At 42.1% G+C, this 17009-nt stretch overlaps 1 protein-coding gene across 2 annotated transcripts in view; it reads right to left on the bottom strand.

Moving 5' to 3' along the window:
• PLPP1 (phospholipid phosphatase 1) overlaps positions 1–17009 on the bottom strand; it is a 138045-nt gene that overhangs the window by 74192 nt on the left and 46844 nt on the right. Inside the window, exon 2 of one of the 2 annotated variants that reach the window (XM_089688080.1) lies at positions 16291–16445. The exons of the other annotated variant lie outside the window; for it this stretch is intronic. Within the exon in view, the coding sequence (XP_089544206.1) occupies positions 16291–16445 (155 nt within the window). The remainder of the gene's footprint in view (positions 1–16290; positions 16446–17009) is intronic. 2 annotated transcript variants of the gene reach the window in all.

The following is a 17009-nucleotide window of genomic DNA, read 5'->3' as shown; positions in this document are numbered from 1 at the left end:
CCCCAAGGACCAGGGCTAAAAACAATTCACAATAAGATTACAGAGGAATGATCATTGTAATGGACAGGCTTACAATCCACTTATCCAAACCAGGAGAGGACTGGGAACCTTAAGCTGGCTGTAGACATACTCTGTGTCCCTTCTGAACCAGCCAAGATTTGAAAAATTTATGGGCAGGCTGAATGTACCTAAGTTGATTGATCGATCAACCTGGGTACAACCAGCCTGTCTGATTTTATATGCAATTACTGCTAGCAGCTAATATAGCTACTAGCAATAAATACCGGGGTCCCCCCCCGCGGGGACCACCCAGAAGATGAACACAATGGCTCCACAGGAGGGATTCCCCCACTAACACTGTGTTGATGGGGGAGTTGAGCGATTTTCTTTCCCGCTAACTGTGGTTGCAGGAAAGTAAACTGCTTAGTCTATGGTTGACTTTACGCCTGGGGGGCAAACACAACCAACTGCCCCTGTTATGGTAGGGACACATTTTTGTGAGCTAAAGTACCATAGTGTGCAATCGTATCACGGTAATTGGTTAGCATGGTAAAAGGTGGATGTTTCTAAAAGACCAGATTCCTGCTCATGCCTTTGATCCAAGCAAAAGGATGTCTTTTAGAAACATCCACCTTTTACCATGCTAACCAATTACTGTGATACGATTGGTTTATTCAACACGTTTTCCCATCTTTTCTGTCTGTGCTGGTAGGCCATCCTTTGCTTGGATCAAAGGCATGAGCGGGAAGCTGGTAACTATAACATGCAATTGTCCCCCTGCCCCTAGCCCAGTCCTCCCCTCAACCCAACCCAACAAATCATCTTTTTAATATTTCATGTAGAATGAATCAAAGATGAAGCTTGATGGTCACCATAGGCAACAAGAGCTACTTTTCTTTCAAACACTTGTGAACGTGAGGACTTTAAAGCTCCATTTCTTACCAACACATGCATGATTAATGAGCTAGCAATATTTGCAAATAATAATCGACATGGCACCAGAGAGTCCAAGGGTTCTCATTGGGGATCATGTGATGGTCTGACAAATGTCAATGGCAGACTTTAATTAATAGTCACACGCCTTGAGAGGAGAAGGTCACACGCCCATCCTATTATTAGCTCCCTCCGGAATCCATCCTGCCTCTCTCACAGAAGGGTGTAGCAGCGGAGACTTTTCACACACTGAACCAACAATTACAAACATCTCAACTTAAAAAGGTCAGATTAAGCCCAGGGAGAAAATATAAAAATCACACCTAATCAAAAATGGGGAACAAAGGTTCACAATGTCATGTGAATATGACCACCCAATTAGATACAGTCACATTTTTAGAGTGTTTTTTAGATTTTAAAGCCCAATTACATGCAAAACGTAATGTTTAAAATTTGCTTACAGTTGGGAAATGTTAATACTTATTTCCAGTTTTCATTACTGTCTGTAACCCCGTTGGAGAGACTTCCCCCTCAATTTAATATGAGGTTGTCACAGGGAAAGAAAGACACAGATCGTAATAATGGCTGTCCAGGCATTCTATCCTTCCCCATTTTCCTGCATTGTCTCCACTGGAGAAGTTTCCTATCATTTCTTTTCTCCACAGAAAGTAAGGCAAGCTATATATGAATCGAAAATCACTTGATTCCCCCATCAACACTATCAGTGGTGTTGGAGGAAAGCCTCCCATGGAGCTGTCCCTGCCAGGACAACACCGTGAATATTGCTAGTGGCTGTAGCCATCAGGCTGGTTGTACCCACGTCACACGATGGATTAACTTGGGTAAAATCAGCCTGCCCATTGATGGAGCAAATCTTGGCTGGTCCCTGCTAAGATTTGATACATCTATGACCGGCTTTAGGAAAAATGTTTCTAATGAGGTCACTGACCACAAAAAAGAAAAAAAAAAAAAAAAAAAAAAAAAAAGCTTATTTGCCCCTATAGGAACAACCAAGCACGGGTGCGTTCCCATGTGTTGTTGGGCTGTGGCAGCTCATTCCTATCACTGGACTTCCTTACGTGTAAAAAATGCAGAAAAAAAAAAAGTCTTATTCTTTTCCAAAAAACAGCACCATGCAGTTTGGTGTGTGCAAAACACACATTTGCAGATTCATGGGAACTGCTACGTGTCTGCTAAAGGGCAGTGCATGTCGGGAAACCACATGATTTTGCTGCGTGTTCCCGATTGTGAACCTAACCAACTTCCAAAATAAAAGCAAAACAGTTGTGTTTGAAGTTGGAGCATGTTAAAGCTCTTAAAGCTGAACTCCAGTATGATCTGTAATGCATAGTTACATTGTGCCAAGCTGGACCAGTGTAAGTATACAGATCTCATACCTGATGGACCATTGTGAAAGTGGACAATCAAAGTAGCAGTCGGTGCTGCTATAGTGACAGCCACAATCTTCCAGGTCCTGTGCCATGTAGTTCCCCACTGCACACCGATTACAAGGGAACACGCTTGGCACTGCTGCCATTCTCAGAGCCCCTTGTATTTTTTCAATGAAAAAAATTAGTTCTCTAAATTGGATGAAGTGGAAATTGTGCCATCACTATCCCGCAACCACACCTCCTCCAAATCAGAAAATGCTTTATATTCATTTATAAAAATTACAAGGCACTCTGTAAATGGTGGTAGCACCGAGCAAGCAACCCAATATGATCAATGTGCAGAATGGAAGCTGCCTGGCACAGGACCAGAAGATTGGGACTATTACTGTTGTAGCACTGAATACTATGCTGATTGCTTGCGTCCCCAGAAGCCCTCAGGTATGAGGTATACATTCTTACATTGGTCCATACGGGATCAATGTAAGAATGTAATAAATATTACATGAAGCTTTAACTATCAGTTATGTTTAGGAATAAATCAGAGGAACTTCATTCTAGAACAGTTTCAAATAATCCTAAAGCTGAACTCCATCTAACCACTAAATACAAGGTTGAAATGCATATATTTCACATGTCTAATCTGCCAAAAAAAAAAAATTTATGACCAGGCACCCCTGGCAGACAACATCAATAAATCCATGACCTCATAGTTCTCTTCTGCAGTTACTGCCCTTTCACACTTACGAAAATTGCAAAAATAAAAAAATTTCCCTTTAAATCCTTTAACACTCTTCACACCGCTGCAGATGCAGTATGTTTTGAAAAGTCCTGCATGCTGCATCTTTGGTGCACTTTTCGAAACTGCACCAAAAACCCAGCACTCATTGAAATGAATGGGAAACACTTCGAAAACACACTGTGGTTGTGCATTGTTTGAGTCGCATGTCCATGTTTTACAGGTGCATCCCAACCAGAAAACATACTGGAAACACACCAAAAAAACGCATCAAAAAACACATTTGCGTTTTTAATGCGCAATTCTAACACAGCAGTGTGAAAGCACCTTCTTAAGCAATCATTTTTCTACATGCTTTGTCCTTTGTTATATTTAATACATTCACTGTATGGAATATTTACTATGCTAAAAAAAAAAAGGCTTTAAAAAAATAATATCCCTGTGTTCACGTGAATTTTCTCCTTCTCAAGTTTCCTCCCACAAAAGACAAGCTGGTAGGTCAATTGGCTCCTTTATAAATTGGCCCTAGTACATGTCCAAAATTGGCTAATGCACAGGTTATCACATTCTGCATGCCAGTCCCAAGTTGAGTAATTGAGGGGGGGTTACCTACCTTGCAAAATGTTGCCAAAGAATGGAGTATATAGAAAGAGGATCTCGAGTTTATCAGACATGTCGCCCAGAGCTGGCCTGTAGAATTGTTGAAAGTTGGATATTACTGAACAGATACATACCTATGAGGGGTGTACAAGCTAAACCGGGACTTTTAGTTTTACAGTTATAAAAAGGGATGCTAGCGTAGTGGTACTAAACGCCGTAGTAAGTGGCAAGTGTGTCCTGTTACGGATTGGTGGGGAACAAATCGTGGGCTAGTCCAGAGACCGCTAATCAAGATGGTAGACAACAGTAGCATGTGCATGGAACAGCGTGTGGGGATACATTTTCTTGTGAACGAAGGTGTAAAAGTTGCAGATATCTACAGAAGACTTCAATCTCAGCCACTGTAAGGCATTTCAATGGTGTAAACGTTTCAAAGATAGCCGTATGTCTATTAGTGATGATCCCGGCCATGGTGGTTCCCAGCCCACAGCAGACATTCCTCTGAACATAAAGTACATGGAACGCACGGTCCCGGATAATCGATGCACAACCTGTCCTGAAATTGGACAAGAGACACATTTTTCTGTGGGAACACAACCATTCATGAATGTCCTAGGATGGTTCAGGAGTACCGACAAATCATTCTATGCCGCAGCTTTCCAAGCATTAGTTAAAGACTACTTTCACACTGATCTGCCACAAAAACGCATTAGGCGTATTTATAGTGCTTTCTGGGTGGTTTTTAAAAGGATACGAGACTTAAAAACTGCACCAAAAACGCTTCTCAGAGGCGTTTTGAGGTGCTTTTCAGGCGGTTTCCATTGATTTCAAGGGGAAGAGGCATTTTTGGGGTGTTTTAACTTCCCAAACATGCCCCACAGATGCTGCAAGCAGGAGTTTTTACACCGTACCGCAATCACAGTACCTCATGTGAAAACATACATAGATATACATTCATATACATAGGGAAGCAGTTAGCTTTTCAGGTGCTTTAAATGCAAAAACGCTTGAAAAACTTCAGTGTGAAAGCAGCCAGACTCTGGGACAGGTGTATAAATGTAGCAGGGGAGTTAGTTGTAAAATAAATGTACCGGTAGTTTCTACTCCTTAACACTTGTTCTTTTATTATATAAACTCAAAAGTCCTGGTTTGACTTGGACAACGTAGACTTGTACTACATACAATATATACATTTGCTGAACCAGAACAGACGATGCCAGTCACTAGAATCACTATACATGTTCCTCTACCTCTAAATAAAATAAACTACGGAAGTAAACAACATCCAGGAATAAAAAAAAAAGATCTAGAAAAGTTACGATACACACACCTGGTTGTTGGCGTTGATTACAGCTTTCAAAATAAATCAGAAATATTTAGCACTTGGCTGGAAGAGCTACAAAAACAAGCGGCGAGGCCAAAAATGGAAGAAAAAAAAATTCCCTTTTCCCATCAGGTCTAAAAGAAGAAAGCTGATTTTAATAGTATTTCCTCTACACTTCCTAAATGACAGCTGGAGAGAAACCTTCTACTTTATTGAGATACCTAGAAAAGTCACCTAAAAAAGCCAGAAGACTAGGGTGAGACCAAGAGAAAGACAAAGACCAATCTCAACAGATCCCACTTTTCACCTGTGCCCACCAGTGATGGCCATAAATCAACGGTTATCGACTTTTGTTGTAAAATAAAAGTTTAAAAACTATTTATTTTATTTTTTAAAAAAAAGTAAACTTATTTTTTATTTAAAATAAAAGTACTTTTATTTTACATTTAAGTTTTTCAGCAACCTGAGACTACTGAAAATTTGGAACTGCAAGAATGACATTTCCAGGCAGGCAGTCCCCAGATTGGTCATCTATCAAAAGAATACAGTATGGAAGGTGTTTTGGTGTACTTGTCCAAAAGTGATCAGACTGAATGCAGGTTTGTAATCTCATTCGTAACCACATGACTAAGATCTCGTTTACAATTCAGACCGCTCTTCGGACAGCATTTTGACAGGCAGTGAGGAGGAGTTGTATCGCCTACTCATTGCCTGTTTTAACCCCCTAAATGTTGGATTACCATGCCACAGTCACGTGCATTGTGTGCCGGTTGCACAACAGCCATATTCATTTGAATGGGTTGTGTTCAGTGTGCGAAAGTGCCAGCTCAGCGCCACAGGGGGTATAAGGCCCTGTTTAATGCTCCTCAAACTCTTATGCAATTGAGAATATGGGCAGCACACAGTACTGTTCACATTACCAAAACATGAAGCATTAGCATTGCATTGCTTCAAAATTGAAGCTTCATGTGGAATTTGGAAGGAGTTGACGTATCTCACCTCCTTCCATTCAAGTCTATGGTAACGCACCATAAATGCACCGCCACGTTTGCAGTGTGTTAGGCCTTGTTCACTACAGCCAAAAAAAAATAAAAAATATATAATAATAATAATAATAATCGGCATCCTGGGTGCATTTTTAAAGCACCGTTAAAATGCTCTCCAAATGCCCTATGCGCATCTGACGTGTGTTAAAGAGCGTTAAAACGCACATCAAACTCAACGAGTAACTCAAGCATTATCGGTGCGTTTGTTAAGAGTCAGTATTTTGAGCAAGTCTGAACAAGGCCCAATTCGTGAAGCAAAGCATTGTGACTGCGGCATGAGTACAACCCCAGCTTCTGCCTTCCCAGCTTAATGGGGAGCAAAGCAAAAATACAGCTCAACCACTGCGTTTTACTGCACCCCCAACTGCAAGTGTAAATGAGCCCTAATCTTCAAATCTTATTGGACTCAACTGAAAAGAACTGTCAGCTTTTGAAAAATAAGTAGCCTAATCTCTGGTTCACATTAGAACACATTGCGGCAAAACAATGATCCGTGCACGTTTCCCACACTGCGTTCAAAATGCACTGCCCTTGCGATCTAAAGCGGGTGTCAGTGCATTGTTCATAACACCCCAAATCAGGGATGCTGGATTCCTATCGCCCGATGGCCGGGACATGTAGTTCTGGGCATCGGGCAGGTAGTTTCTTTCTGCCTTTAGCCCTGCTGCTGCCGTTTGTTTCCACATAGTGCCAGGCTCTCCGTGCCCCTGGCGTGAGGTCTCCCGGGCTTCACTTGTCCATGTGCGGGCCTGGCTCGCTATTGCCTAGAGGGGAGTGAGAAGAGCGGACAAGTCTGCTCCCCTTCTTGTGCTGACCCCGAAGTGACGTTATGATGTCACTTACGGGTCCCCATTGAGAGATTGTGGAGACAGAGGGGAGACCTTGGATGTCTCAAAGAGAACCTGTCACCAAAAATCATCACATCACAAAAATCATTCTCTCCTATGTGAGAAAAAAAAAAAAAAAAAAATGAAAGTTACACCCAAGCACATACCATCCCCCCAAAAAATATTGAGGCCCCCACCCCCACATATACGCACATACAAATGTAAAAGCACATGCTGGAGCTCCTACGCATGAAACCATCGATTGTGATACACGTTACATATCGCGCGCACGTCAGGATGAGAGCAATAATTCTAGCACCAGACCTTCTCCGTAAAGATAAACTGGTGACCTAGAAGGAGCTATAAATGTGTCGACCTATAGAAAATATAGGGTACTGAAGTTCATTGCCATTTCACAAGCGTGTACAAATTTAAGGTTTGACAAGTTGGATATCTATTTACTCTATGCAACCTCATCTTTTATATTTTACAAAAAAAGAAGGGAATTTATTGCTTTATTGTGCCCTAAAATTAACTTACTTGTATATTTTACTAAAAGTTTGCGGTAATATGCAACATAAAAAATTGAAACTACCACTATTTTATTCTCTAGGGTCTCTGCCTTCAGAAAATATATCATGTTCGGGGGTTTTATGTAATCTCCAGGCCCAAAATTATTTTTTTAAACGAGTGAAAAAAAATGGCTCTGGCAGCAAAAGGGATAAAGTATAAGCCCTGACCCACCCTTTCCTGACAAGCAGCCAATTGGTGCTCATTACACTGCAAGGTCCCCCCCCCCCCCCCCCACTAGTCCCCAGTTGCGGTGCTGGAGACAGGCAGGGAGAGGAGAAGATAAACAGCGCAATGTTAAAAATATTATATGTTTAGGTCGCAATAAAGCCCCTTTTGTTTTGAAAGGCCCCACACATTCCTAAAATCACCTCCGATTTAAATATGGTTTTTGTTATTTTTTTTTTTTTTAGCAGGACAAGTAGATTTTCATGAGGGACAAGTAGATTGGGGCCCCGATTTAGTCCCTGGGGTATAGTATTTTAAAAAATTTCCACACCTCTGCAAATGCAGGTCGTAAACGCAGTGCGCCTGCCCACACTGGATTTCATGATAGAAAACTACAATGCAATCTGGTTGCAATGTGATTCCAAAAGTAGTGTGTGCGATGTGGTGCGATCTGAGCCCATTCAAACTGAATGTGAATTGCAGCGGAATGCGGTGCATTTTCTTGTGCGATTCATAGTGTGAACCTAGCCTTATCCTGGTGTCCTGATCGATCTTTAAGCACTTTTCATGATCTCACTTCTTAATCAGATTACTTTTACTTTGCCTTTATCTGTATTTCCATTCGAGTGTTTAGATCGTTTTTAAAAAAAAGTCGATGCACCTTTATCTCTTGATCGCTTTAACATATTCGATGCACCATAATCTCAGTACATTTGGTTTTATAATTGTATATTTCATGGGTATTGCTTTTAACCAGATGTTTTTTAATCCACATGTTTGTCATATTTGATGTATTTGGTTTTTATTCAGTGCCAGAATCACTTCATATATGAGATCCCACTCATTTATATTTTTATAACCTTGCCTTTCACCAGGCCGTTTTTTTGCTACAAGGGGGCACACAGTATGGTCCACGCATTACTATACTTGCCCCGTGCGTTTTTAGGATTGCAGTATCTTATTCCCAGTAAGATCACTGCAGAACCAACACCTTTACGACCATACATTCATGTCGGTCTTCTTTAAAATGGCCGCCGCGGACGCTACTGCGCATGCGCGAACGGCCGATCGCTACTGCGCATGCGCGAACCGGCAATTACGGTGCCGCCGCATTGCGGTGTTTTTGGCGCCTTTTTAGGTTTAAAACACCACACTTAACACTGGCACAGTCCCCTCTGATGATGTGTACTTACACGATACGCGTTAGGGAAGTGCCAAGCTATGTTTATCTTATGTACATGTACCTCCGGTCTGGCCGTTTATAAGCAGCTGTACCTTTGCTAAGTAAGTTCTTTTCTGATTGTTCAATTTTAAATAAACGTTATCACACTATTTGAGGCCTTTTTCCACGGGCTCTTTATTTCTGGGGAGCCTGTAAATCCAGTAGGTCCTGGGATTGTGCCTAACAAGAACACATCTGCAGTGACGTCCCTGGATCCGTGATACAGTTTCCCCTGGAACCGATGACATCTAGTGGTCACCCTACAGACAACACCCACCTGATCCATCAACACAGTGGCTGAACACAGCTTCCATCCGGACAGATGACATCTAGTGGTCACCCTATAGATGACACCGCCTTGCTCCAGTGATACAGTGGCTGAGTACCAGGGACAGGTCTTAAATGTCCCATGCGCTTTAACTTGCGCTATCTGGTCAGTGCATTACTTGGCTTTTCTTTATCATTTCTGATATCTACTATCCCTGGCTCTTCAAGTGTTGGAGACTGTATACGTATTTAGCACATCTGATGAACTGACGCCGTCTTTTTTGCTGATCCACATTCAAATGGGATCTATCTTATGTGTAATCATTGTTTAAGTTAGCGCTGCACTTTCATATTTTACCATTATCCTGGTGTCCCAGCTTTGTGAACTGAGCCCAAGGACAGACGTAGCTAGCACTGAGCCCAAGGACAGACGTAGCTAGCACTGAGCCCAAGGACAGACGTAGCTAGCACTGAGCCCAAGGACTGACGTAGCTAGCACTGAGCCCAAGGACTGACGTAGCTAGCACTGAGCCCAAGGACTGACGTAGCTAGCACTGAGCCCAAGGACTGACGTAGCTAGCACTGAGCCCAAGGACTGACGTAGCTAGCACTGAGCCCAAGGACTGACGTAGCTAGCACTGAGCCCAAGGACTGACGTAGCTAGCACTGAGCCCAAGGACAGACATAGCTAGCATAAGGAAACACATACAGTATTTATGGGTAAATATTCAGACGTACATGGGCCTATTACAGACCTACAGGCCTCATTTGTCAGAGATGGAATTTGTCAATGAATGGACACGAGAAAAAACCTGAAACCCATTTCTCGGAAACAGAACATTTTAATTACTAGACATTTAAACGGTTATTTATGGTTTAACATGGAGAATGGTTCCTGCAATTACAGCCCTATCTCAGGCCATAAAAGTTAATGAAACCAGCAGTAATCTCATTACAAAAAGGACAAATATTCGATCTCTCTTCCTGTGACGCCCTCAAGTTGCACAATGTGGACAATGGACCATTACTGGGAAAACCTCCCTTCTCTCCGGCTGCTCCTTCTCAGAGCTGGCAGCTGGGGAAGAGGAAGCATTCCAGCAGCCATGTTCAATCCATCAAATCTATTTTTACGCGCTATGGACACAAAGTAGATTTTCGCCAGCTGATAATGAACAGTTGAGAGGAGACATTTTTCTTGACACAGAGGAAAGCAAAGTAACATGTTTCGCTTAAAAAGGTACACTTCACAATGGGATTTTACCGCCCCCCAATCTGCAAATGTAAACAAGCCCTTACTGCCCTGAGCCCTTAATAAGGCTGCTTTCACACTGATGCGCTGTGGTTTGCACACACCACGGGTACAGCGGAGTGCACCTGAAGCTTTCCTATGGGTTATCCGCTTTGTTCTAGACTTCTTATATATCTTTCAGGTGTTGGGCACTTTCTGAAAGCACAACAAAACTCCTGCATTCAGTTTGAGGTGGAGGGTAACATCAGAGGGCTCAAAGGGCCACAGGCTGAGCACCCCAGATTTAACATTTTTTTAGTTCACCTGACTTCTCCATTAGCCACGTTCTTATACTCCTGACCTTACAAACTGATCCTGGGCCACTGAAAACACAAATCAGTTTACTCCTTGTTCAAAATATTAGAAGTGGAAAGACCAAATCCCCGGCCTTAGGGTGCCATTTGCTAAGGAAAGCATGGGGACCTTTCTATTGAGAGCCCTTTTGGCAAGAGCTAGGGATTAACCCTTTAACAGGTACCAGCGCTTCGTACCACAATTTACTGACACTAGGAGCGAAGAGTAAACTTTCAAATAATTGCTTAGCCAGGCAACAGGGAGAGGAAAGCTCCACAAAATGGGACAGTTGTCACCAAAACTGGAAACCCCATTGGAAGATTTCCACTCACCTTTGTCTCACTTTATGTCTTGAGGCCAATGGTCACTGGGACAAATAGTGAGAGAGATTCTCAAAAGGGTCAAACACCATAAAAACGTAACTGGTGTTTGAATCCAGCCCTACTCTGAATGACAGGAATCCATAGATGCCCCCATCTATGCTCATTAGTATAAATCCTAGAATCCAGGCGTACCTCGGTCTACGAATGCCTCGGTTAACGTAATTTTTGGTTTACGAATGAAAAGCCATTGAAAATAATGCCTCGGTTTACAAAGTTTTTTCGCAATACAAAGTAAGTCTCCCCAGGATGCATTGCACCTGTGAGGTTTATAGCGCTGGCCCCTTGCCTTTAAAGTGCACTTTATAAAGAGTTTTGAACAGATGAGACTTTTTTTTTTACTTTTTTCTGACCTCCGGAACAGATCAATTGGTTTTCAATGTATTCCTATGGGAAACCGCGTTTTGTTTTACAAATTTTTTGCAATACGAAACGTCCCGGAGAACGCATTAAATTTGCAAACCGAGGTACGACTCTACTGTGGTATTCTGACAGCCGGCACCTGATTGGCAAACACTGTACAGCTGACCGCCTCCTCCATTTTCTTAGTCATTTCTCAAGCCGGTTGGTGTTGTCAGGGCCACCCAAATACTGGCCGATTCCCAGGAATTGACTAAATCTAGCCATACATGGCTTGAATTTCAATCAACAATGTAAGAAGAAAAGATGCATAAGCTGCACATCAAAGGCAGATCCATGTGCATAAGGTGAGATGAATGGCAGCCTCAGCCTGGACTCCAGCCATATCATCCCCCCCAAACGCGTTTCACTCCACCCCTTGGAGCTTAATCATGCACAAGTCTGCCTTTGATGTGCGGCTTATGGATCTTTCCTTCTGACACTGCTGCAGATTGGAGCTAGGATGAGCTCCCTATCCCTGCCAGCACTCACAGTGGTCTAGTCTGGACTTCACCTCCCTACCTGAGCAGCACCTAATTTTGTCTTTTTTGGTCATAGATCTTCTTGACTTCCACCACCGGTGAAATTCGTGCTCAATTCTCAACTGTTGAGGGGGGAGCCTCCCTGGCTGATTACTGCTAGCGGCTACAGCCGCCAGCAGTGATCAATTGTAAAAAGGTTGGTTGATCAATGGATCAACTTGGGTACAATCAGCCTCCCCATACATGGATCGAATCTTGGCTGATCCCTACTGAACCAGCCAAATTTCGATCCATGTATGGCTGGGATTTAGTCTTTAAAGTATATGTGAACCCTCACAACAACTTATTTAGTCTAAAATAGAAATGCAAGGCAAAACGTGTGTATTTCTATTTTAGACTAAATAAGTTGTTTTATATATATATATATATATATATATATATATATATATATATATATAAAATAAAACATTATAAATATCTTTTTTCTTTACTTTATAAAAGTGATCACATAACCTCTGTTGTAAGCTGCTCAAGAGGTGGGGATGGAAACTGTAGGGGGGCATGTCAGTGTGAGACAGGAAAATCTCAGTGAAGGGAGTGGGGGGTGTTCGCACAAGTCTGACCACTGAAGGACAGCCAGGCTGTGCTCGCAGTACAGCCATAAATCTGACCATGCAGGGTAGGATGTGCTTCTATGCCTAGAATGGTCAACTTGAAATAGAAAAGTTGAGGGGACTTGGCACATCATCAGTTTTTTCACACAAAAGGAAAAAATACAGAAAGAACAGGATACTTTTTAGAACACAAGTACACGGTACAACATACACATCAGGAATATGAAATGTTGGGGTAACAAACAATTTAGGAAAAAGAAAGCTACCTTTAGTAGGACAAAATGTAACCTTTAGCACACATTTCATACATCAGCTACTATAAAATATACAAAATAGCATACAGAGATCTATTTCTTGTGACTACAGAGTCTCACTGCAGCTCTGTACATAGAGCAGACGGCGTGGTACCCTGATGATCATGTAGCACAATGACCAAAAAAGGTGAGATCTTCTGAAGGAGCATTATTAATTGTGCGTGCTCAGACAGCAGAGGTGAAAACACCGCCTGCCTACACAAGACACTGCGGGCCATTTACATATTCATGTAGGACCTGACAAGCTCTGTACATACACCTGTCCCAACATGCGTTTGCCAACCACAAACCGAAAGAGACGCAGGGTGTACTGCATAAGCTGGGCCTATACAAACGCTGCAGAATTGTTTTTCTTCAGTCTTTAGGAATGAGAATACTTGATATTTCTATTAAGACACTCTACACACCTATGCAAGTGAAACTTTGGTGCGTAATATTGAGGACAGCACAATCATTTCAATTGGCTGCCTTACCTGTGAAAAATCACACCAAAAAAGTGCATGACCCTTTTTTTTTTTTTTTTTTTAAATCACAGCACACCAACATGGATGGTACTTTATTACCATGTGTTTTGGTGCATAATTTTGCACGTTACCAAGGTGCATTGGGGTGCCATTAAAAATTAATATTTTTTTTGTGCTTTACAGAAACGTGCGCAATTTTGCGTGCATTCCTGCATCGCACAAAATGTAAAGCTAGCTTAATAAGGGACACTCAATTGCAGAGAGCTCCTGGGATCATCTCCGGCTCGGTCCTGTACACTTGTTTTCTCTACAGACAAACAGGCTCCCATCTCACACACGTCCCATTGTTCAGCACAACAGTTCATTATGATCTCAAGTGATGTCATGGCATTCTGTACCCTATTGACAAGCGTCCTAAGCGAGGCCCCAGGCCCACACTGGGAATGTGGACGACTTGTCGCCTTTTTTTAAAAGCATTTAATTCCATTACAAAAGAGGAAAGTGTGACTCATTCTCGCTTTTTTTCTTACATGAATACTATTAGTCAGTAAATTGCACATACAAAATGAGAGAATTAAAACTTCATCCTCTAAAGATGACGGTAACCCAAGCTTTAGAAAACACCCAAATACTGATAACTGATTCAAGCCTTCCTTTATCCAGCTGCTGAATACTCCGGTCATTTGTTAAAGTCGAACAATGAAATTCTCTTATTTGCGTATTTTGTTGGTTATATTTGTTAAATAAGTGAAAAAAAAAAAATTACCTTTTGATTCTGCCCAAAATCTGATCAGCTGATAATGTCTTGTGCTCTCTGCCTGGGAAGCAGGCTCATCAGTTACATTGTTCCTAATTATCTGAAGACTACAGAACCCCTCCCCTTTATGTCACAGAAGAAAGGGGAAAGGGTAAGGCAAGCCATAGACGATGCCATTTTCTTTCCTGCAAACCAAAGGTAGTAGGAAAGAAAATCGCTGGATTTCCCCAACAACACATTCAATGTTGATGGGAGAATCCATCCTGCAGCAGTATTCTGCCTTCCCTGCCAGCAGAACACAATGATTACATAGCCACCAACAGTAAGCGTTGGGCGTTTTAATAATGCTGGTATCATTAGCTGTGTAAAGGCATGTTAAAAATGTGAGTTTTTCAGCGGTTTTGTATTAGCATTTTGCCGCGTTTGTGGTTTTTAGAGTTTTATTTGACCCAAAAAACCCATTTTTTTGGTAAAAAAAAATCCAAAAAACGCTGGTTTGCCGCGATTTACCACGTTTTTCAGCGTTAGAGTGTTTTTACAGCTAAAAAACTCCTCTAGAAACCCACTAGTCCTGGAGTTTTTTCCAGCCAAAAAACGTTGATTACAGTCTATGTGTGCATGAACACATAGGATAACATGCTGGGGGGTTTACTGGCTGTAGAAAAAAAAAATGTCAAAAGCAAAAAGCAGTTGCTGTAAAAACATCCAGTGTGCATGAGGACTAATCACATGCAATAGGCTGGTTGCACTGAAGTTGATCAATGGATAAAATCAGCCTACCCATAGATGGGTCCAATCTCAGCCAGTCCCTGCTCAGCCAGCCAAATTTTGATCCATTTACGGCTGGCTTTATGCAGGCCATAGACAGTTCGTTAATTGGCCAATTTTTTGTCTGAAAAGTGAAACATCGTTCGTTCTGTAAACCGATATTGCCTCCAATGATTGTGAAAATTGGCCGTTTTTCATGAATTTTCCAGCATGACCGTTAAACGAAAGGAGGAACCGCAAAAAAAAAAAAAAAAAATCGGTTGATGCCATTGCCCCACTAACAGTGCGCACATCGGCCGATTATTCTTTCGGACGAAAAATCGGCCGATAAATGAACAGTCTATGGTCGGCATTAGGGTGACAACACTGCTGCTGTCTAGATACTCTACAGTGAGTGAGCACTTTCAATAGTCAGACAGGAAGTGTGTTAAGGGCTCATTCACATCATGTGCAGTGACCTGCAATTTTATCCAACCAGATCAACACAGGTCACTGCAAGGACACATAGAAATCAATGGTTTTGTATGTGCCTTGTTCACATCACAATGTTGTGTATGTTGCAGTATGTTGTGTAAAAGCGGAAAAAGCCTGAAAAAAAGAGAAAACTAATGCAGTCAGCCAGCCAGCTAAGGACTTGTGAGCTGCAATATACTACATTTTTGTTCTTGGGTTTAGACATGTTTAAAATCTGGACTCGGAGTACAATCGAGATACCCTTGCAGCTGAGCTACCCCTTTATAGTCTATTTGGCTGAGACTTACAACATGATGACATGCCACACAAGCGAAGCAGCCACACATGGGACCTAAAATGTCATTTCAGGTATATCGTAGTACAGGTATGGGCATGGCATGACCAGATATTTTCCCAGAAATTAGATTTTTTATGATTTTAGATACAAACGGTGCTTAAAGCAATTTTCTTAAACAACCTCAAGCCAGTGAGTGGTCCTGCCAGTGGTGTAGTCCCATTTACATACCTCATGAGCCTGACAGAAATACTCCCAGAGATTGCATCTCCAAGGCCTGCCTTGTTGCTAGGACGTTGCTAGGACATTGCTAAGACAGGCCCAGCTGTTACTGTTCACCTTCACCATCACAGCAGCAAGCTCTCTCCGATTCATACTCCCTCACAAGTGCTTTCTCTACCCTGATGCAGCAGCTCTGAGCCCAGCATTTAAGAGTTCGCTCCTGTGGTAGTGGAGGTGAACAGTAGCAGCCAGGCATGCCTTAGCAACATCCTAGCAACAAGGCAGGGAAGGGAGATGCAATCACTGGGAGTTTTTTATTCAGGCTTCATGAAGTACATAAAATGGCCTACACCTATAGCAAGGGCATTATCTACAGACACCCTTTATCTGGCTTAGTCAGTTTTTTGATAAAGATAAACGATCTTTAAGATGCGCTCCGAAAGACGCCCCCGTTGTCTGTAGATTCAGCTACTTACTGAGCAAATGGGCACAGAGAAGCCTACTGTGTAGAGTACTGTGGAGGTGACGGTACTGTCATGGAAGGGATACTTGATGCTGTCGTCATTACAGAAAAACCCTCTCTGATACGGCTTTTTTGTGACCAGCTTTAAAACGCCCAGAGGCAGGCCAGCTGTAGAGGGAGAAAAGAGAAATTATGAAGCCTGGACTACCAATACCAGATGGAAAAATAAAACTAATGCGGGGTGCACCACGGGAAGCCCATGCAGGTGACTCAGCTTGTAAATAAAAAATTCAAGGTATTCCAGGGCATCTACTAAATATATTATATATATATATATATATATATATATATATATATATATATGGGTTAATCAGTGATGGCAGGTTAGTGTGCGCTGTGACATCATGGACAAAGTACCGTCGCACATGTGACATTGACTGTGTAATATCATCTTGTTGTGAAATCAGCTCAAGTGTCCCATAAAATGCTAATCTATCTTTCTGAAACATGTATTCTATTAAGCCTCATTCAGATGATCCCATGATAGGCTTCTGAGTTCAGAGGCAGCTAAGCCCCTCCTCTGGATGCAGTGGCAGTACATGCTATGGCCAATAAGCTGAGGCCAGAAATGACGCACCCACACTTCTAAGAATACCCAAACAGAAACTGCATCCAATTGGCTGCAGTTACTGCTCTGCCTAAAAATTTTCTTTTTTCACCAAAAAACATTAA

Source organism: Staurois parvus, unplaced genomic scaffold, assembly GCF_062004578.1.
Source record: "Staurois parvus isolate SC_StPar_1 unplaced genomic scaffold, SC_StPar_1.0 ptg000445l, whole genome shotgun sequence".
In the NCBI taxonomy this organism is placed as follows: domain Eukaryota; kingdom Metazoa; phylum Chordata; class Amphibia; order Anura; family Ranidae; genus Staurois; species Staurois parvus.
The sequence above is the reverse complement of the archived record's forward strand: the minus strand, read 5'-3'. Positions and strand labels throughout refer to the sequence as shown.